The sequence below is a fragment of the Onychostoma macrolepis genome, chromosome 03 (genome assembly GCF_012432095.1).
Source record: "Onychostoma macrolepis isolate SWU-2019 chromosome 03, ASM1243209v1, whole genome shotgun sequence".
NCBI lineage: Eukaryota > Metazoa > Chordata > Actinopteri > Cypriniformes > Cyprinidae > Onychostoma > Onychostoma macrolepis.
In genome coordinates, this window is record NC_081157.1 from 43,058,615 (window position 1) to 43,075,687 (window position 17,073).

Sequence of the window (17,073 nt, forward strand, 5' to 3'; positions counted from 1 at the left end):
AGAGGTCTTTCCAGAATTGAAGATTGAAACAAAAGTCCGGAGATGTGCCCACAATACAGGTGGTCACCTTGGCACACAACCTAGCTTCACCAAAAAGAAGTTTTGAGAGCAAACCCTCACCTTTTTATTAAGAGATCAGGTTTCTTTAGATGTTCGTTCTGCAAACGTTGTGAAGACAGCCCCCCTGTTCGGTGAAGGAGGGACGCTATTCTATTAAACGTGAACATGCTTGAGTTATCTGCTGCTCCCGGCGCCTCCCAGAAACTTTGGGGTATAAAAGCCAGGACCTAGAGTTGGTTTAGGCAGTAGGGAGTTTCTGCTGGGGTCTGGATTGGAGTCACTGAAGACCGGACCCTACCGTGTATGATTGGAGTCTAAAGGAAAAAAAGAACTTCCCTCGCCTCAAAGAGTCTACATGTCTAATATTTAGACATGTTCAGCTTTGTGGATATTCGGTTGGCGCTGTTGCTCAGCGCAACGGTGCTTTTGGCAAGAGGACAAGGCGAGGATGATCGTAAGTATAACTTTCTACAACTTTTCAAGCTTTTGCTGGAGGTTAGTGGGTGCAAAAGTGAAGCGGTGAGGCTATTATGTGATGCTGCAGAGAGAAATTACTCTCTCAGGACTGAATAAGTTATGCAGGCGTCTTCCTATAGCCTTAAGCATAGATCATGTTTTCCCTTGGAATGGGGGAAGAAAGTTTGTTCAGTCTGGATGTGCATTAGACCCACTGGGCCTTTTCACGCTCTGCATGCGCGAGCCTTTGGAGACAAGTTGGCACAGGTTTGGAGACTCTCCTCCACGCGCAATTTGTTATCCTCAACAGCTGCTAAAAGAGAAAAGCAGACACAGCGAGAGCAAATAGTCCATATCGTGCTCAGTACTTATTTTAAATGAAAAAAAAAAACTAAAAATGAACTGATATGAAATGTAGAACTTTAAGGGAAAATGTTCAGATTTAAGTAATTGTCTAGTGATTGAATTGGCCATTTGGAGGGAAAAACAAGCAATTTATTCAGAATAAAAATGTGCAATTCCAGCAAAAGAAAAAAAATCAGGATATGGGCGACATCCATTAAAAAAGTTTTCCCCAAACCAAAGAGAGAGAGAGAGAGAGAGAGCGATGATCTCATTCTTGGATGAGCATGTTTCCAAACTGGATAGTTAAGTCTGCTAACTAAATTAAAACAAAACTACTTGATTTTCTAAAAGAAAATCATTTTCTGGAAGAATATCAAGACATGCAAATAGTTTAAATGTATGGTTTACTTTTAATTAATATTCCAGACCCATAATTTTACCTGTTGTAGGGCTCAAGTACTCCAAGCAGTCTCACAGCGCCACTTGGTGGTTAAATATGCAACGACATCATATTTTGACAATCCCCCCACCCCATGCCTTTCACTTTTCCCCCCTCTGTTATGATGATTGAAAACACATGCGGACTCTGCAGACTTTCCACTGAAGGAAAACGTTAGTCGTTGCCAAGCCGACAGTTTTCAATTACTTCATGATGGACGGTCAGCTTCAGCAGACGTGGAAATTTTCTCTCAAGCTTTTTCCTCTGAATAATGCAATCTGGGAATAACTGCACTGCGCCACCTAGGGGTGAATTTCAAACCAAACATTTTCAAGCAAAAGTAAAGGTGTGCGTTTGCTCGAGCTGTAATCTGTTCCCACGTCTACAAAATTCTCAAAAGATGGCCTCATTTCATTAGAGAGAACACCAGACCAGTCGCATGTCCCTTGTGAGACTGAAAAGATTTCGACATTATTTATAGACGACAAAAGAGTGCCTTATAAGCATTTCCCACCTCCCGTCACCGATTTAACTTCATGCATACGTCAGTAAACAAGAACCAAACTGACCTATATTAGACATGAACATCTTATATTTTATGACATACTCAAATAACATTTCTGCTTTCATGCTCATGCAACTATTTCACTCGTTATTCCCGAAGGCACAGGCGGCAGCTGCACATTGGACGGCCAGGTCTACAATGACAGGGACGTCTGGAAACCAGAGCCATGCCAAATCTGCGTGTGCGACAGCGGCACCGTTATGTGCGACGAGGTGATCTGCGAGGACACAACCGACTGCCCCAACCCAGTGATTCCCCACGACGAGTGCTGCCCCGTCTGCCCAGACGGTACGACGCCTTGACTCTCACGCCCCGTTTTTTCTTACCTTGGGCAAACAGAGCCACCCCACATCCCTTCACTTAAAATGTCAGGGAAAATTCATATGGAGCCACAACTTTCACTCCCCATTGGATTTTTAAATGTGATCTTCAAGCTTCAGGCCTTATGGTCACTCACTGGATTAATTTGTGGTTTCGCTCTTGGTGTAGTAGGCCTAAATCAGGTGCAAGGCCTCAAATCTTTATTGGGGAAAACCACAGACTCACATGTTAGGCTGATTGTTATCATTTTAGTGCTAAACGTTTACAAACCAAAAGAGGCATCTGATTATTTTCTGTATTTATATGGTTTTAATTTTTGTTTTCATTTTTCCTCAATTTTATAGAATTCCAGGAGCCCAGTGTTGAGGTAAATGTTGTTTTACCTTTATCAGCTTATATTTCTTAAAAAGGTTTCATAGAATGGTCTTTCTAAATTGCCTGTATGAATAAGCATACCATACTCAAGGCCTCGTTTGAACTCATTTTGCTATCTTTTTGGGAAAACAAATCCTTATAAACGCTTTTGTGTTCATTATTCTCTCTTAGGGACCAAGAGGTCCTGCTGGTGAGAAGGGTGAAAGGGTAGGTTTCTGTTTCCCTCTTTTTATGCATCTGTTTATTGCTTAATCAAGTGTTTTGTTTAGTTGCTGAACATCTTGAAGTTCTTGGAGAACAAAAAATCTAAATCTAAATCAGCAGTCATTACCACTGCATAAAACTTTACATGTTAATTTCCTTATAGGTTACTAATAAAGAATTATTTTTATAGCTTACCTGATTTTCAGTTGTATTTAAAAAAATATTTTTATATTTGTGTGTGTATATATATATATATATATATATATATATATATATATAATTTTAATTATATATTAATCATAATGAAATATGTTTAATATGTATTATAAAATTAAATATAATTATACATATTCATATATATATATATATATATATATATATATATTATATCTATACACACACAGAGACAAAGGTAAATTGAGACAAAACTCATAAGTACTCATTGTCTGAAAACAGAAAGTCTCAGCAGTATTATTGATATGCATTAATTCCGACATGTCTTCATAACAACAAAAGTACAAATATATTACTTGTTACATGCACATGCTGCTGGCTTATTTTGTCTTATTTCATGGTATTTGTGGTGCTTTGAACACTTCTGAAGAGATGATTTAGTCTGTATTTAATATAAAAAGACAACAGAATTATATATCAGCCCACCACTTTCCGCTAATTATACCTCTACAAAAAAGCTGATCTATAGATGTGGTGCATCATTTTGAACTGTAAAGGCTTTGATGTGAACTGCTCTGAGTGTACAAACCTGTCTGGTCCATAGTGTTGCATCTGCCTCATTCACTTAAATCCTAATTTTCCTTTCTGTTGATCTCAAACAGGGTCTTCCTGGCCCTCCCGGCAATGACGGAATCCCTGGACAGCCTGGTCTTCCTGGGCCCCCAGGCCCCCCTGGACCTCCTGGCCTTGGTGGAGTAAGTATCTCACCCTAAAAAGGGAAAATAATAGTTTTCTCCAACAGATAGGTGAAAGGTGTGATTTAGATGTGCCTTTAGGTCAGGTGCAAAATTTCATTTGTTCTAGGCCATAATTTGAAATCAGATTTCAAATTTAAAAGACCTTTAGGTCACAGGGCTGACATGTTTCAGCACCATTTAAGTGGACAGCGCCCTCAAGGCAGTAGCCACAGTTGCACTCAGGCATGCAAAGCTTGTGATTAAGCTCAAGATAAGCCCGAGCATGAGCTAGCTAAGTTCAGTTATGTTTCTTCCTGTCCTATGCTGAGATGAGTAGAGATTTTTCTAAGGGCCTCTCATCTAATCTTTTGACTGACAAGATCTTTGCATTTTTTTTCTCTGTGTCCCTCCACAGAACTTTTCTCCTCAGATGTCTGGTGGATTTGATGAGAAATCCGGAGGAGGAATGGCGGTCCCAGGCCCCATGGTAAAAATGCACATATGCTAACATACACATTCTTATACATGCATGCACATACAGTACACATGTGTCTTGCAAATCTCTGAGTGATGCAAATATCAGTTCAATAAATGCATATACACTTATTTGTCTCTCTATATAATCACCGTTCAGCTCTTTATTGACAGACAGCATGATATCAGCTGCTGCATTACAAACACATGCTTAGTATATTTTTGATCTATGGCATACAGGCATATAAAGGCCTGTAGCATCAAACAAAATGTCCCATGAATATATATATATATATATATATAATCATATATCAGTTATTACTTTGTCAGGCTAACTTACAATATCTCCTATGTCTCTTTTTTACAGGGACCTATGGGCCCCCGTGGACCCCCTGGACCTCCTGGATCTTCTGTGAGTACTCCCTAACAGTTCTTAACTTAATATACATTTTAAACCAGTTGCATATTGGACGTCATAATTAATTTAAGCTAAAAACAAGATAATATTTTAAGACAAATATACACCCTGCATTTGGAGATAAATATACCCAGTACAGCTGTAGCATTTAAAAAAAAAAACATTTTCAAAAATGTATTATTTTCAAATTTATCATAATGAAATTCGTTTTTATGACTGCAATTTGCAACCCAGGAAGTCAAAATGAGCTAGTACCTACTTCCTCAAGGATAATTTTAACATTTAATTGCACTGTGTTCCTCAGGTTTGTGCTTCTTGTAATTTGTGCCCTTTGTCCTCCTTTACAGGGACCCCAAGGATTTACTGGTCCCCCTGGTGAGCCTGGTGAGGCTGGTGCTCCTGTGAGTATCTAAACAAATCACCTCTGCACTCATCAACTCAAACACACAGCTTTTTCTTAGTAAATAACACAAATAACAAAAAAAAAAAAAAATTATTGTATGTCCTCTACTGACTGAGTTAGCAGTTAAACCCTAGAAATCTGAGGTAATTTTACCAGCTTACATATACCCAAATTAATATTACTCTCACATACTCGCATATGTGACTCCAGTTTGACCCGTTTGGGTCAAATGAGGTCAAAGGGGTACAGGGTTCATAAGTTTTCAGTCACCTAGATTTTTGTTCTCCCACTGAGTGGATGCATGACATCCAGTCTGTGCATATGTATAACAGAGGTCTCTTGCTGGAAAACAAAAAGTCATTTTAGTTGATATTTCACTTTTTTTTCTTCTGGATAATTCACACCGCCAAAGTGTGACTCATTCATGCCGCCACAATGTGAAACACTTAAATACACTCACATGGACACAGATGTTTTTCCCTAACCTAGATTTTTTTTTTTTTTTTTTTGCTGCTTTCCTGGTTTAGGGTTCAATGGGTCCCCGTGGTGCTTCTGGTCCCCCTGGAAAGAACGGAGAGGATGTAAGTAATCTACACATTTTATTTTAAGAAGATATAAGAAGCTTTTAAAAGAAAAAAAACTTTTTACTTCAATTATAGTACTGTAAAATGCTTCCACTAGGATTTCAGGAAAACAAGTATTGTATTTATCAACGTCAAACAGAAACCGATAAAGAGACATTAGGAAATAGTGACAGTGAAATAGCAAACGTTTCTCATAATTCATTCTAAAAAGACTTTAGGGTTTAAATAATGCCTCCTTCTTTTCATTCAGTTTGTTTCTCTTTTCTCATCTGTTTTTCTCTGACTCTGTAGGGTGAGTCTGGCAAACCCGGTCGCCCTGGTGAGCGCGGACCCCCTGGCCCACAGGTGAGTGTTGCCAAAAGGACTCTTCACAGGATTTCTTATAACTGCATTGTATTAGTAAGTAGCATTATAGTGTATGAGAAAGAGAATTGGTTGTAACATCTTTCTCATTCTATCTAGGGTGCTCGTGGATTCCCCGGAACCCCTGGACTTCCAGGCATCAAGGGACACAGAGTGAGTTCTCTAGATCTAGGAAGCGATTTCTCTTGTTTGATGAATATCAACTTATGTCCACATTACTCAAATCTTTATGTGCGTCCTCTGCACCTCAGGGATTCAGCGGTCTAGATGGAGCTAAGGGAGATGGTGGCCCTGCTGGCCCTAAGGTGAAATCTGAATTAAAATCAATTATCATACTTTAAACCTGAAGTTCAAAGTAAGCAGACCACTTAACATGCTGCTTTGCCCATTAGGGTGAGCCTGGTGCCCCTGGTGAGAACGGAACTCCTGGAGCTATGGTAAGAAATAGCATTTATTCACACTGAATAGTGAATAAGCATGGCTTTCATCCTATTTTCAACATTTACATTTGTGGTTCTTTTCTAATGTAACTGTTTTCCAGGGTCCTCGTGGTCTGCCTGGCGAGAGAGGCCGTGCTGGTGCTCCTGGTGCTGCTGTAAGTAACCATATAAGCATAAACTTTATTAACGTGGTAATATATGACTTATGTTGTAGTGTTATATATTATTTTTAGATGTGACATTGGGTACTTTGCAAACATGATAGCTTAACATCATTCTGGAAAGACATACTGCACTTTTGGGTTGAGATCATCCCTCAAACATAAAACACAGCATTTACCTAAATCCTGTCCTCTGCACAGATTAATATTAATAATGAATAAGTTCTAAATAATAATGTTTTCTCAATTTTTCAGGGTGCCCGTGGTAACGATGGTGCCGCTGGAGCTGCTGGTCCTCCTGTAAGTATCCTTTAAAAATATATATATATATATATACATATATATATATGAGTAATGAAATATGAGTAAAAAGGATAACTTAAACTAACTATAATTTATTTTATCTCTCTATTTTTAGGGCCCAACTGGCCCTGCTGGTCCCCCAGGATTCCCTGGTGGCCCTGGAGCTAAGGTAAAAAAATGTACTCTCATTTGTTCACACGGTTACACATTTTCAAATTCCAAATCAAACCAAATAGGAGCTAGAATACCACAAGGTGGCACTGTAATTGGGCTGATGGAACCAGATGTTCTTGGCAGCTGTCAGTCATTTCAATTAAGTAGGCCAATAATTAATGCCTGGTAAATGTGTTAGTAGGTCAAAGCTGACAAACAAACTTCTCCTCTAGCATCATAGAAATACACAACGCTGCATTTACATTGAGGGATGAGATGACCCTTATGGTACTTCATAGGTGTTATGTTGACCCATCTCACTCTTACACTTTGCTTTCTCCAGGGAGAGGTTGGTCCTCAGGGAGGCCGTGGTGCAGAGGGACCCCAGGGAGCCCGTGGTGAGGCTGGTAACCCTGGACCTGCTGGTGCTGCTGGACCCGCTGTGAGTGAATCTTTTTATATATCACGTTATCTAAATGTTTTCAATCTTAAATTTCAATTATTTGCGCACTTCAGTACTGACCACCTTGTCCATTTTATATTCCTTCTGTTGTAGGGTAACAATGGAGCTGATGGTTCCCCTGGTGCTAAGGGTGCTCCTGTAAGTACTGTCTTAATCTTTCTCAACAAATGCTCTTCTTCTTGATAAAAGTTTATATTTAGGTCAAAATATTTCCTCTTCCTGGATTAGAACATTGGTGTTAGTATATTAAAAGCCACATTTTTGTTTCTCTCTGCTGCCACCTGCAGGGCGCTCCTGGTATTGCTGGTGCTCCTGGTTTCCCTGGACCTCGTGGTCCTTCTGGAGCTGCTGGAACTGCTGGTGCCCCTGGCCCTAAGGGTAACACTGTAAGAGTCCATTTCTTCTCAGATCATGAGCTACATTTTTTTTTTTTTTTTTTTACACAAAATATGAATTATTTTACACATTTACTTTTTTGTTTTTTAAAGAAAAGGCCATTCTGTTTATTTCTTCTTGACCATTTTTGTTCGTTTTACAGGGTGAGGTCGGTGCCCCTGGTTCCAAAGGAGAGGCTGGTGGTAAGGGAGAGGCTGTAAGTATAAACTTCACTTATTTGAGCTAGAAAACTTTGTCACCCACTTCATTGTTCCATTTCATATCAATCTTATCATGCGAATTTTGGTAAAACATTCTACAGCTTTGCAAAAAAAAAAAAAAACATTGCTCTTGAACTGATTTTTCACAAAGCAACTCTGCTTTTGGCTTTTACAATCATTTCTAACTATCTTCTTTTTCTTGTGCTTATCCAGGGTGCCCAAGGAGTTCAGGGTCCCCCTGGCCCCCCTGGTGAGGAAGGCAAGAGAGGAGCTCGTGGTGAGCCCGGTTCTGCCGGTGTCCGTGGAACCACTGGTGAACGTGTATGTACCCACATCAAACCTCTCAGTTTGTAAGAACCTTAAAAGTGGCCCTAACCATAACAGTTACACACCTCTTTGTGCAGGGTGCTCCTGGTGCTCGCGGTTTCCCTGGTGCGGACGGATCTGCAGGTCCTAAGGTGAGTCAACAAAAGATACAAAACATCCTTTTTAAGTTAGCAATTAAGCAGAAAATTGGTGCAAAATCTGTTTAGGGTATTATCATGTTCATATCCCATAGTTCACCAAAGGTAAATAGTGATCATGATAAATGCAACACTCCCTGATCTTTATAACAGGGTGCCACTGGTGAGCGTGGAGGCCCTGGAGTTGTTGGACCTAAGGGTGCCACTGGTGAGCCTGGCCGCAATGGTGAACCTGGTATGCCAGGATCCAAGGTGAGAATGCGGATATCAGCAGGAATGCTACACATTATTTGGTTGTACTGTTTGTGTATTAATGTGCCAGTGAGTACTGTTTGACCCCCTCTATCTTCGTTCTCATAATAGGGTATGACTGGTAGCCCTGGCAGCCCTGGACCTGATGGAAAGACCGGATCTTCTGTAAGTGCCCACACGATTCTCCAGAATGTCACAACAAACCATCAGCTCCACATTCACTCTATTCCCATACTGTACATAATATCCATGAAAACTCTTGCGGAGATGTTTTATTACAGCACAGTCAAAAATGCACACACTGCATACCCAGAGATTCATACAGGGTGGGTAACGTTCAAACTCACAGGTCTTGTTTTATTTTTGACAGGGTGCTCCTGGACAAGATGGCCGCCCTGGACCACCTGGCCCTGTTGGTGCCAGAGGACAGCCTGGTGTCATGGGATTCCCTGGACCTAAGGGTGCTGCTGTGAGTGATCCTTACTTTCTTTAAAAAGTCAATATGCTCACTGTATAGCCAAATTGCAGACAATCAGACCTTGATAGTTTATTTTCTATGTATAAGAAACTTTTGAGGTCAGATTCAATGTGCAATTGTTACTAAACACTTTCTAAGTTTGATGTTTACTTCTGCCCCTGTACAGGGTGAGGCTGGCAAACCTGGTGAGAGAGGTGTGATGGGTGCTCTTGGTGCCACTGTAAGTAGATATAGCTTTTGTTTTCCATACCACAGTCAAGCTTGTTTAGTTCATAGTGTTGAAGTCTGTTGCTTATTCTATTGTTTTTTGTATTTAACTATAGGGCGCTCCCGGTAAGGATGGTGATGTTGGTGCCCCTGGTGCTCCTGGACCTGCTGTAAGTAGCACTTCAGTGTCCCATAAGGCATTTGCCATATGGTTTCCTGTCGTTTAATGTTATTTAAGTCTCATTTAAAACAGCTAATCCACCATTAAAATACATCTTCAGCTTCAATCTACTACATTATAATAATACTCTCTATAACACTGAAATATAGTTACTGTAATTAACCACTCTGCTAATGTGTCTCCTGTTATTTTTTCATGAATAGGGGCCTGCTGGTGAGAGAGGTGAACAGGGACCTGGTGGTCCTCCTGGATTCCAGGTGAGTGAGTTTCTCATCTTACCCAACCCAAAACACAATATTTTTTTGTTATAGACATTGACATTGGTGTGCTCATCTCTTTGTTGTGCATCTGAATGACAGGGTCTGCCAGGACCTCAGGGTTCTACTGGTGAGCCTGGCAAGTCTGGTGAGCAGGTAAGTTGCTAGCCAGTGTGTTGATATGGAACTGCTGTTAATTGTATAAACTTAAGGCTGTGAACTTTTCTTATATCATAAAACAATTAGAGGGGATTTATGGTCTTGCAATGCTTGCAAGGACACTTATGCTTAAAGTACGCTTAAGCATGGAGTTTGTGCTATGGGCAACTGTAATTAAGTCCTATAGAAACCCTCATTAGAAATAAAAGGCCAGATGATACAATACTAATTTGCCTTCTTTGGCATATTACAGGGTCTTCCTGGAGAGGCTGGAGCTCCTGGACCTTCTGGATCTAGAGTGCGTATCTACAGCATGATTGCCAAATGGCACATAGTCCATAAAGCTGACTGTAGTTCTAGATATGTGAGACGGACAAGAACTGAGGGTATCTCTCTATACTTCTTACCCAGGGTGACCGAGGATTCCCTGGTGAGCGTGGTGCCCCTGGCCCTTCTGGTCCTGCTGGTGCCCGTGGTTCTCCTGGTGCAGCTGGTAACGATGGTGCCAAGGTGAGTCTCACCTGTCCTTGATGTTATACCACACATTTACAGCAATCGGCTAAGCAAAATCTGAAGGGTACTCTTCAATGTGAATCAAACTCCTGAAGTGAACGATAGCACTGTACCAATGAATATGTAAAGTATCAACATTAAGATGATTTTTTTCTTGCTTCCTTAGGGTGATGCTGGTACCCCAGGTGCCTCTGGTGCTCAGGGTCCTCCCGGACTTCAAGGAATGCCCGGCGAGCGTGGTTCTGCTGGTCTGCCAGGTCTTAAGGGTGACAGAGTGAGTACTAATGCACCTTTTTGAACTTTCCTGACACAAACAAATCAGTACTAATGCATAGCAAACTGAGCAACTGAACTGAATAGCGCAAACTCTAAAAAAAAAAAAAACTCACGATAATCTCTTATCCCAGGGTGACCAAGGTGCCAAGGGTACTGATGGTGCCCCTGGTAAAGATGGCATCCGTGGTATGACCGGACCAATTGGACCTCCTGGACCTGCTGGAGCTCCTGGTGACAAGGTGAGTGTCTTTTGAGCTAGATTCCATATGTCCATAATTTACATACATATGTCCATAATTTAGATACAATACATAATGTTATTTGTATTTTAACATAGGGAGAGACTGGTGCTCCTGGACTTGTTGGACCTACTGGTGCCCGTGGACCACCTGTAAGCACAATCCTTGACTTTAAGATACATACATATGCTACACAAAATTGACCAAAACGTTTTTTTACTAAAATGATCTGATAGCATCACCTTTTTTCAATTACAAATAGGGTGAGCGTGGAGAGTCTGGTGCTCCTGGACCCGCTGGATTTGCTGGACCTCCTGTGAGTAACAATTTGCAGTATATATATATATATATATATATATATATATATATATAGCCTTATAAAATGTTTTAACTATTACAGGCCAGTTTTTATGTCTAACAACTAATTTCTGTCCAACAGGGTGCCGATGGTCTGCCTGGTGCTAAGGGAGAGGCTGGAGACAATGGTGCTAAGGGTGACGCTGGTTCTCCAGGACCTGCAGGAGCAACTGGTGCCCCCGGACCTCAGGTGTGATCATCTTCTCATCCAAAACAGACTTATGCTCTTTGGGTTTATAACATTTGACCCACGTAACAGTCATAGTTTCTTTACTAATGTTGACACACAAATTTTTAATCAAAATTATCTGTGCTTTACAGGGTCCTGTTGGTTCTACTGGACCCAAGGGTGCCCGCGGTGCTGCTGGTCCTCCTGTGAGTATGACTTCCTTAATTTGATATTTTTGGGTTTGTACTTACCACAATTAAAAATGGCAGAATTTTGAGACCCTTGTAAATGACATACAGTATTATTATTAGACTAATCCATTTTTAAATTTTTGTTAAGGGTGCTACTGGCTTTCCTGGTGCTGCTGGCAGAGTTGGACCTCCCGGCCCTGCTGTAAGAATCACTACAACACTGATATAGATAGTACTAATTAATACATCAAAGTATTAATAGTGATCCTCTTCCATAATTAACAGTGGTTCTCTGATTGCTTCTTGTCTTAGGGAAATGCTGGACCCCCAGGACCTTCTGGAGTCCCTGGTAAGGAGGGCCAGAAAGGTAACCGTGGTGAGACTGGACCTTCTGGGCGCACTGGTGAGGTTGGTGCTGCTGGACCACCTGGTGCCCCTGGTGAGAAAGGAACTCCTGGAGCTGAGGGTCCTCCCGTAAGTCTTTCATGCCGATCAGTAACATTATTGCCTTACTTTCTGGTCTTGTTGAGTACATGACTGAAACCAGAGTATTTGGGAGTCAATTGTTAAAATTATTAGGATGTCTTAAGCGCTTCTCTCAAATCCTCACACTTTTTGGCAGTGTTATATGTGCACAACATATTTCCTTCGGTCTCATCTGACCACAAAATCTTTTCCGACATCGCAACTGGCCAAATGCGATGCATGTTGGCAAACTGCAGACATGCTTTAATATAGTTCTTCTTGCACAGTGATCAGTAAACTCTGTATCTCCTTATTACTGGCCTCTCAGTTTCTTCTCTCACAAGTCATCCGCACCAAAAAAAAAGATTGTTTGAAATACTTGGATATTTGTATTCTTTTCTTAATTTATGGATTTGTTTTGCTTTATGTGCTTTAGTCTTAATTTTCGTTGTCATCTTACAAATTTATAACTTGAATAATTGTACTTCAACTGTGAGTTTTCTGTCTACCACAAGCGGTAGTTATTTAATTGATTATTGGTAGAGTCCAATTCTAAGACAACTGTGTGCTTGTTAGCACAGCTGTTTGTCATAGTTCATTCTCTGCTAGAGGGAAATACGATTCATTCTCTGTCCTCCTGTCCATGTCTGATGTCCATGCTAGTATAGATTGGTAGATATTTAATTGTAACAATTTCTAGTTATAAAAACATGCACTGTCTAATAAAGACATAATGAAATATAGACATTGTCTGCGATGTACTTCCTATATTAAATCACTAATATTCCACTAATACTTTTCTTACAGGGCTCTTCTGGTATCCCTGGACCTCAAGGTATTGCTGGTCAGCGTGGTATTGTTGGTCTCCCTGGACAAAGAGGCGAGCGTGGTTTCCCTGGTCTCCCCGGCCCATCTGTGAGTATTCTCCTTTGTTTTACTCTCATTGATGTATTAATTGAACTCAAGAACTCCTACACAGCACGAAAATCTCTCATGTACTTCCATACAGTTATGGGGTGTGGTTGTGTTATTCAGCCAGTATCTACTTTCAAGTGTTTATCTTGTTGGAAAGTTGGCATCTTAAGCATCATTCATGGTATAGCTTTCATTATTCTCTTTATCATGCCATATAGGGAGAGCCTGGCAAACAAGGACCTTCTGGTTCCTCTGGTGAGCGTGGACCTCCTGGACCCATGGGACCCCCTGGATTGGCTGGACCTCCTGGTGAGCCTGGTCGTGAGGTGAGGATATACACCTTTATACCAACACCTACCTACATAAATGAAACCATAAATATCATCCTGCCTTGTTGACATCTATATAATTTGCTTTAAATTAGGGTACTCCAGGTAATGAGGGCTCTGCTGGACGTGATGGTGCTCCTGGCCCCAAGGTAAGCTGCAGTCTTCATAGTTTCCCATACAAGTCAAACCCCTATGCCACACATTAGGCTTTGTGACTGAGATTGTGTCCCTGTTCTTCTGCTCCTGACATAGGGTGACCGTGGTGAGTCTGGTGCTTCTGGCACCCCCGGTGCTCCTGGACCTCCTGGTGCTCCTGGACCCCTTGGCCCTGCTGGAAAGACTGGTGATCGTGGAGAGTCTGTAAGTTTCCCATCTCCAATAAGAAAATGAACTGCTGATGGCTTAAAAAGCATGGGAGTATTATAATTCATCTGTCTTTTTCTTCTTAGGGCCCTGCTGGTCCTGCCGGTGCTGCTGGCCCTGCTGGTCCCCGTGGACCCTCTGTAAGTCCTGACTTAAAAGAATTGCCAAACCAGAGTCTATGTGTAGCTACATCTGTGATATGCACTATATTGTCATCTGAGGGGTAATGTCTTTATCCAGGGACCTTCTGGAGCTCGAGGAGACAAGGGTGAGTCTGGTGAGGCTGGTGAGAGAGGCATGAAGGGACACAGAGGATTTACCGGAATGCAGGGACCCCCAGGACCTCCTGTAAGTGACTCTATTTAGCTTATGGAACTTGAGTAGAAATCTCAAATATAATATCCGTAGCTTGAATCCTGTTTTTCATTATTTTTTACTCTTGTCCGTAGGGACCCTCTGGAGAGCCTGGACCTGCTGGAGCTTCTGGACCTGGTGGACCTAGAGTAAATATTATTATAAAATATTTGATCAAGTAGTTGAAGCATATACACAGTGGCCTCAGTGAGTATTGGAGTTAATTCTGATTGGATTTGAATGTTTCTGTTTCTGTTTTTGTATTAATAGGGCCCTGCTGGATCTTCTGGAGCCTCTGGTAAGGATGGTATGAGCGGACTTCCTGGACCCATTGGACCTCCTGGACCCCGTGGTCGCAATGGAGAAATTGGACCAGCTGTGGGTGGTTCTTTCCTTTTCTACATGACTGTGCACCCAGAAAACCAAATATACACTTTAACCCCGCCATATTTGGTTTATTCTCTGATATAGGGACCTCCTGGACCTCCCGGACCCCCTGGAGCTCCTGGACCCTCTGGTGGTGGATTTGATATCGGCTTCATTGCCCAGCCACAGGAGAAGGCCCCTGATCCCTTCCGCTCATACCGTGCCGACGATGCCAATGTGATGCGCGACCGTGACCTCGAGGTTGACACCACCCTCAAGTCCCTGAGCCAACAGATTGAGAGCATCATCAGCCCAGATGGCACCAAGAAGAATCCTGCACGCACTTGCCGTGACCTGAAGATGTGCCACCCAGACTGGAAGAGCGGTACGTTCCCTTTCTCCATTGCACAACAATTCTAAATTCCTAAATTCTGAAGTCATTTTACATTTCTCACCCTGCATCACACTACTTTGCCATGCATAGATTAATCCCATTCCTCTCAAAAATAAAACACAGGCGAGTACTGGATTGACCCTGACCAGGGCTGCAACCAGGATTCCATCAAGGTCTACTGCAACATGGAGACTGGCGAGACCTGCGTCTACCCAGCTGAGTCCTCCATTCCCAAGAAGAACTGGTACACAAGCAAGAACATCAAGGAGAAGAAGCACGTCTGGTTCGGAGAGGCAATGACCGATGGCTTCCAGGTGAGGATGTCAAGTAGGCCAAAAAGTATAACAGGTTTTGTCCTCATATGTCTGTTTATTATATTTGCTGATTTTCTCGTGCTTTCCTCTCTCAACCTACAGTTCGAGTATGGCAGCGAGGGCTCCAAGCCTGAGGATGTCAACATTCAGCTCACCTTCCTGCGCCTCATGTCCACTGAGGCCTCCCAGAATATCACATACCACTGCAAGAACAGCATTGCATACATGGACCAGGCTTCTGGCAACCTGAAGAAGGCTCTTCTGCTGCAGGGCTCCAACGAGATCGAAATCAGAGCAGAGGGCAACAGCCGCTTCACATACAGTGTCACTGAGGATGGTTGCACGGTGAGTTCTCCATCTTTATCTTTCCTTGATGTGACCATCACACAGTCTTAAAACCACAACAGTACAGTTCATTTGAATGTGGGAGCTAAAATAAGATAAAATGTTAAAATGACAGTTAATATCAAAGCATGACTTCAGTGTGATTATTCATTTAGCAGTAGCTTGTATCCGAATTAACTTCCATATGAGAATAAAAGCAGAAGGGAATTAACTCAAGGAAAAAAAACACCACTAATTTAGCAGCGTAAAATGTTTGTTATTATAGCAACGTAAAGAATGGTTTTGTATAGGCTCTAATTCTATCCCTGTTTTCCTTCTTTCCATCTCTCCAGTCGCACACCGGTGCATGGGGCAAGACAGTCATCGACTACAAAACAACGAAAACATCCCGTCTGCCTATTATTGACATCGCCCCTATGGACGTTGGTGCACCTAATCAGGAATTTGGCATTGAAGTTGGCCCAGTCTGCTTCTTGTAAAAAAGAAATCTGGACTTGAGATTGTTTGTGTGCGTGTGTGTTTTTTTTCTAGCAATCATCTCTCTAAAATCTTTTCTATGCATTAAAATCAAACCCTAGAATTCAATTTGGCTGTCCAAATGGTCCACTTGCTTAGACCTGCGCTTCAGAAGACAGTGGTTGTGTGTTATCAGGCTTTTTTTGGACCACTATTTTGTCACCACCCACACTGAGGATACTTTAGAAGACTCATTTGTTTCACTGGCAACAAGAAAATAATATATACTTATAAAGTGTAAAATCCCCCTGGAGTTTTAAAGAAACATCACTGATGCAAGTGACTTTTTTTTCAACCACTGAGGAAGGACAATGAAAGAGCAAAACCAAATGCTTTGTACCATGTTCAGGTGTTAAATAAATCTGTAAAATGACATTTAAGTGTCTTTGTGTTATACCCATTAGGACCACCGGGTGCCGAATGCCAACGTTTCTCTCAAGAGTCACACAAAGTACATCTAGTAGAGACAGGGGTTCAACTTTGTTTTGATGTCTTATGGCTACCTCAAAAAAAGAAACCTGCAATTCCCAGTGTTGACCAACACCAGGTCAGGATTTTACTTGGCAGAAGTATGGTTAAAGGATCAAGTGACAGCTGTAAAGGTGCTATTTCCTCATGAGGTCCTGTCAGCAAGAAGAGTTTTGCTTTTTCTAAAAGTAATGTATTGTTCATTGCTTTTGCTCACAGGGCCTTTGGTGCTAAAGAAATCCTAATATCTTGCTGCCCGGTTGTAACAGATGCCTCTCGTTCTGAAGTGTAAGCTAAGAGCCAGACAGCAGAGCTTTTGTTAAGAAGCAGTACTGTAGCTGTGATGCACGCAGTCTTTTCAAGTGTAGAATAAGCAGGTGGAGTCTGTTTTTATTTTCCAAACACCTTTTGACACTTTTTGGTTGTTGTCTTTTGGTTTCTTTACAAAACATCCCCCCAATGTTGTC

The 17,073-nt window shown here is 41.6% G+C and overlaps 1 protein-coding gene and 1 long non-coding RNA gene across 4 annotated transcripts; one reads left to right on the forward strand and one right to left on the reverse strand.

Moving 5' to 3' along the window:
* The first annotated feature begins 285 nt into the window (after window positions 1-285).
* On the forward strand, window positions 286-16,513 carry col1a1a (collagen, type I, alpha 1a). 2 transcript variants are annotated; one of them, XM_058769993.1, is made up of 51 exons: window positions 286-514; window positions 1,965-2,153; window positions 2,531-2,553; window positions 2,733-2,768; window positions 3,602-3,694; window positions 4,092-4,163; window positions 4,518-4,562; window positions 4,916-4,969; window positions 5,499-5,552; window positions 5,847-5,900; window positions 6,018-6,071; window positions 6,170-6,223; window positions 6,311-6,355; window positions 6,460-6,513; window positions 6,775-6,819; window positions 6,938-6,991; window positions 7,319-7,417; window positions 7,532-7,576; window positions 7,726-7,824; window positions 7,977-8,030; window positions 8,248-8,355; window positions 8,439-8,492; window positions 8,652-8,750; window positions 8,862-8,915; window positions 9,121-9,219; window positions 9,395-9,448; window positions 9,552-9,605; window positions 9,820-9,873; window positions 9,976-10,029; window positions 10,286-10,330; window positions 10,444-10,542; window positions 10,712-10,819; window positions 10,953-11,060; window positions 11,159-11,212; window positions 11,323-11,376; window positions 11,500-11,607; window positions 11,739-11,792; window positions 11,926-11,979; window positions 12,090-12,251; window positions 13,050-13,157; window positions 13,376-13,483; window positions 13,582-13,635; window positions 13,739-13,846; window positions 13,936-13,989; window positions 14,090-14,197; window positions 14,299-14,352; window positions 14,474-14,581; window positions 14,675-14,954; window positions 15,087-15,277; window positions 15,380-15,622; window positions 15,955-16,513. In XM_058769993.1, exons 1-51 carry the CDS (start codon window positions 433-435, stop codon window positions 16,099-16,101), a joined length of 4,344 nt encoding a protein of 1,447 aa, XP_058625976.1. In that variant the 5' UTR covers window positions 286-432; the 3' UTR covers window positions 16,102-16,513. The 2 variants fall into 2 exon arrangements, with proteins under 2 accessions (XP_058625976.1, XP_058625977.1); XM_058769994.1 differs by lacking the exon at window positions 286-514 and adding an exon at window positions 1,613-1,844.
* Window positions 521-5,505, reverse strand: LOC131536847 (uncharacterized). Of its 2 annotated transcripts, XR_009270107.1 has the most exons (4): window positions 5,432-5,505; window positions 5,242-5,313; window positions 3,529-3,708; window positions 521-826 (listed from the first exon to the last, which is right to left on the reverse strand). It is a non-coding gene; the product is annotated as an uncharacterized LOC131536847 (long non-coding RNA). The 2 variants fall into 2 exon arrangements; XR_009270106.1 differs by having other exon boundaries at window positions 5,242-5,446.
* Window positions 16,514-17,073: the final 560 nt, after the last annotated feature.

Excerpts from the sequence above, each read along its gene's own strand:
- col1a1a (XM_058769993.1), top strand. The coding sequence starts at position 433 with ATGTTCAGCTTTGTGGATATTCGGTTGGCGCTGTTGCTCAGCGCAACG. Across the intron at positions 2,154-2,530 it reads CTGCCCCGTCTGCCCAGACG|AATTCCAGGAGCCCAGTGTT; the intron begins GTACGACGCCTT and ends TCAATTTTATAG. Across the intron at positions 11,213-11,322 it reads CTGGTGCCCGTGGACCACCT|GGTGAGCGTGGAGAGTCTGG; the intron begins GTAAGCACAATC and ends AATTACAAATAG.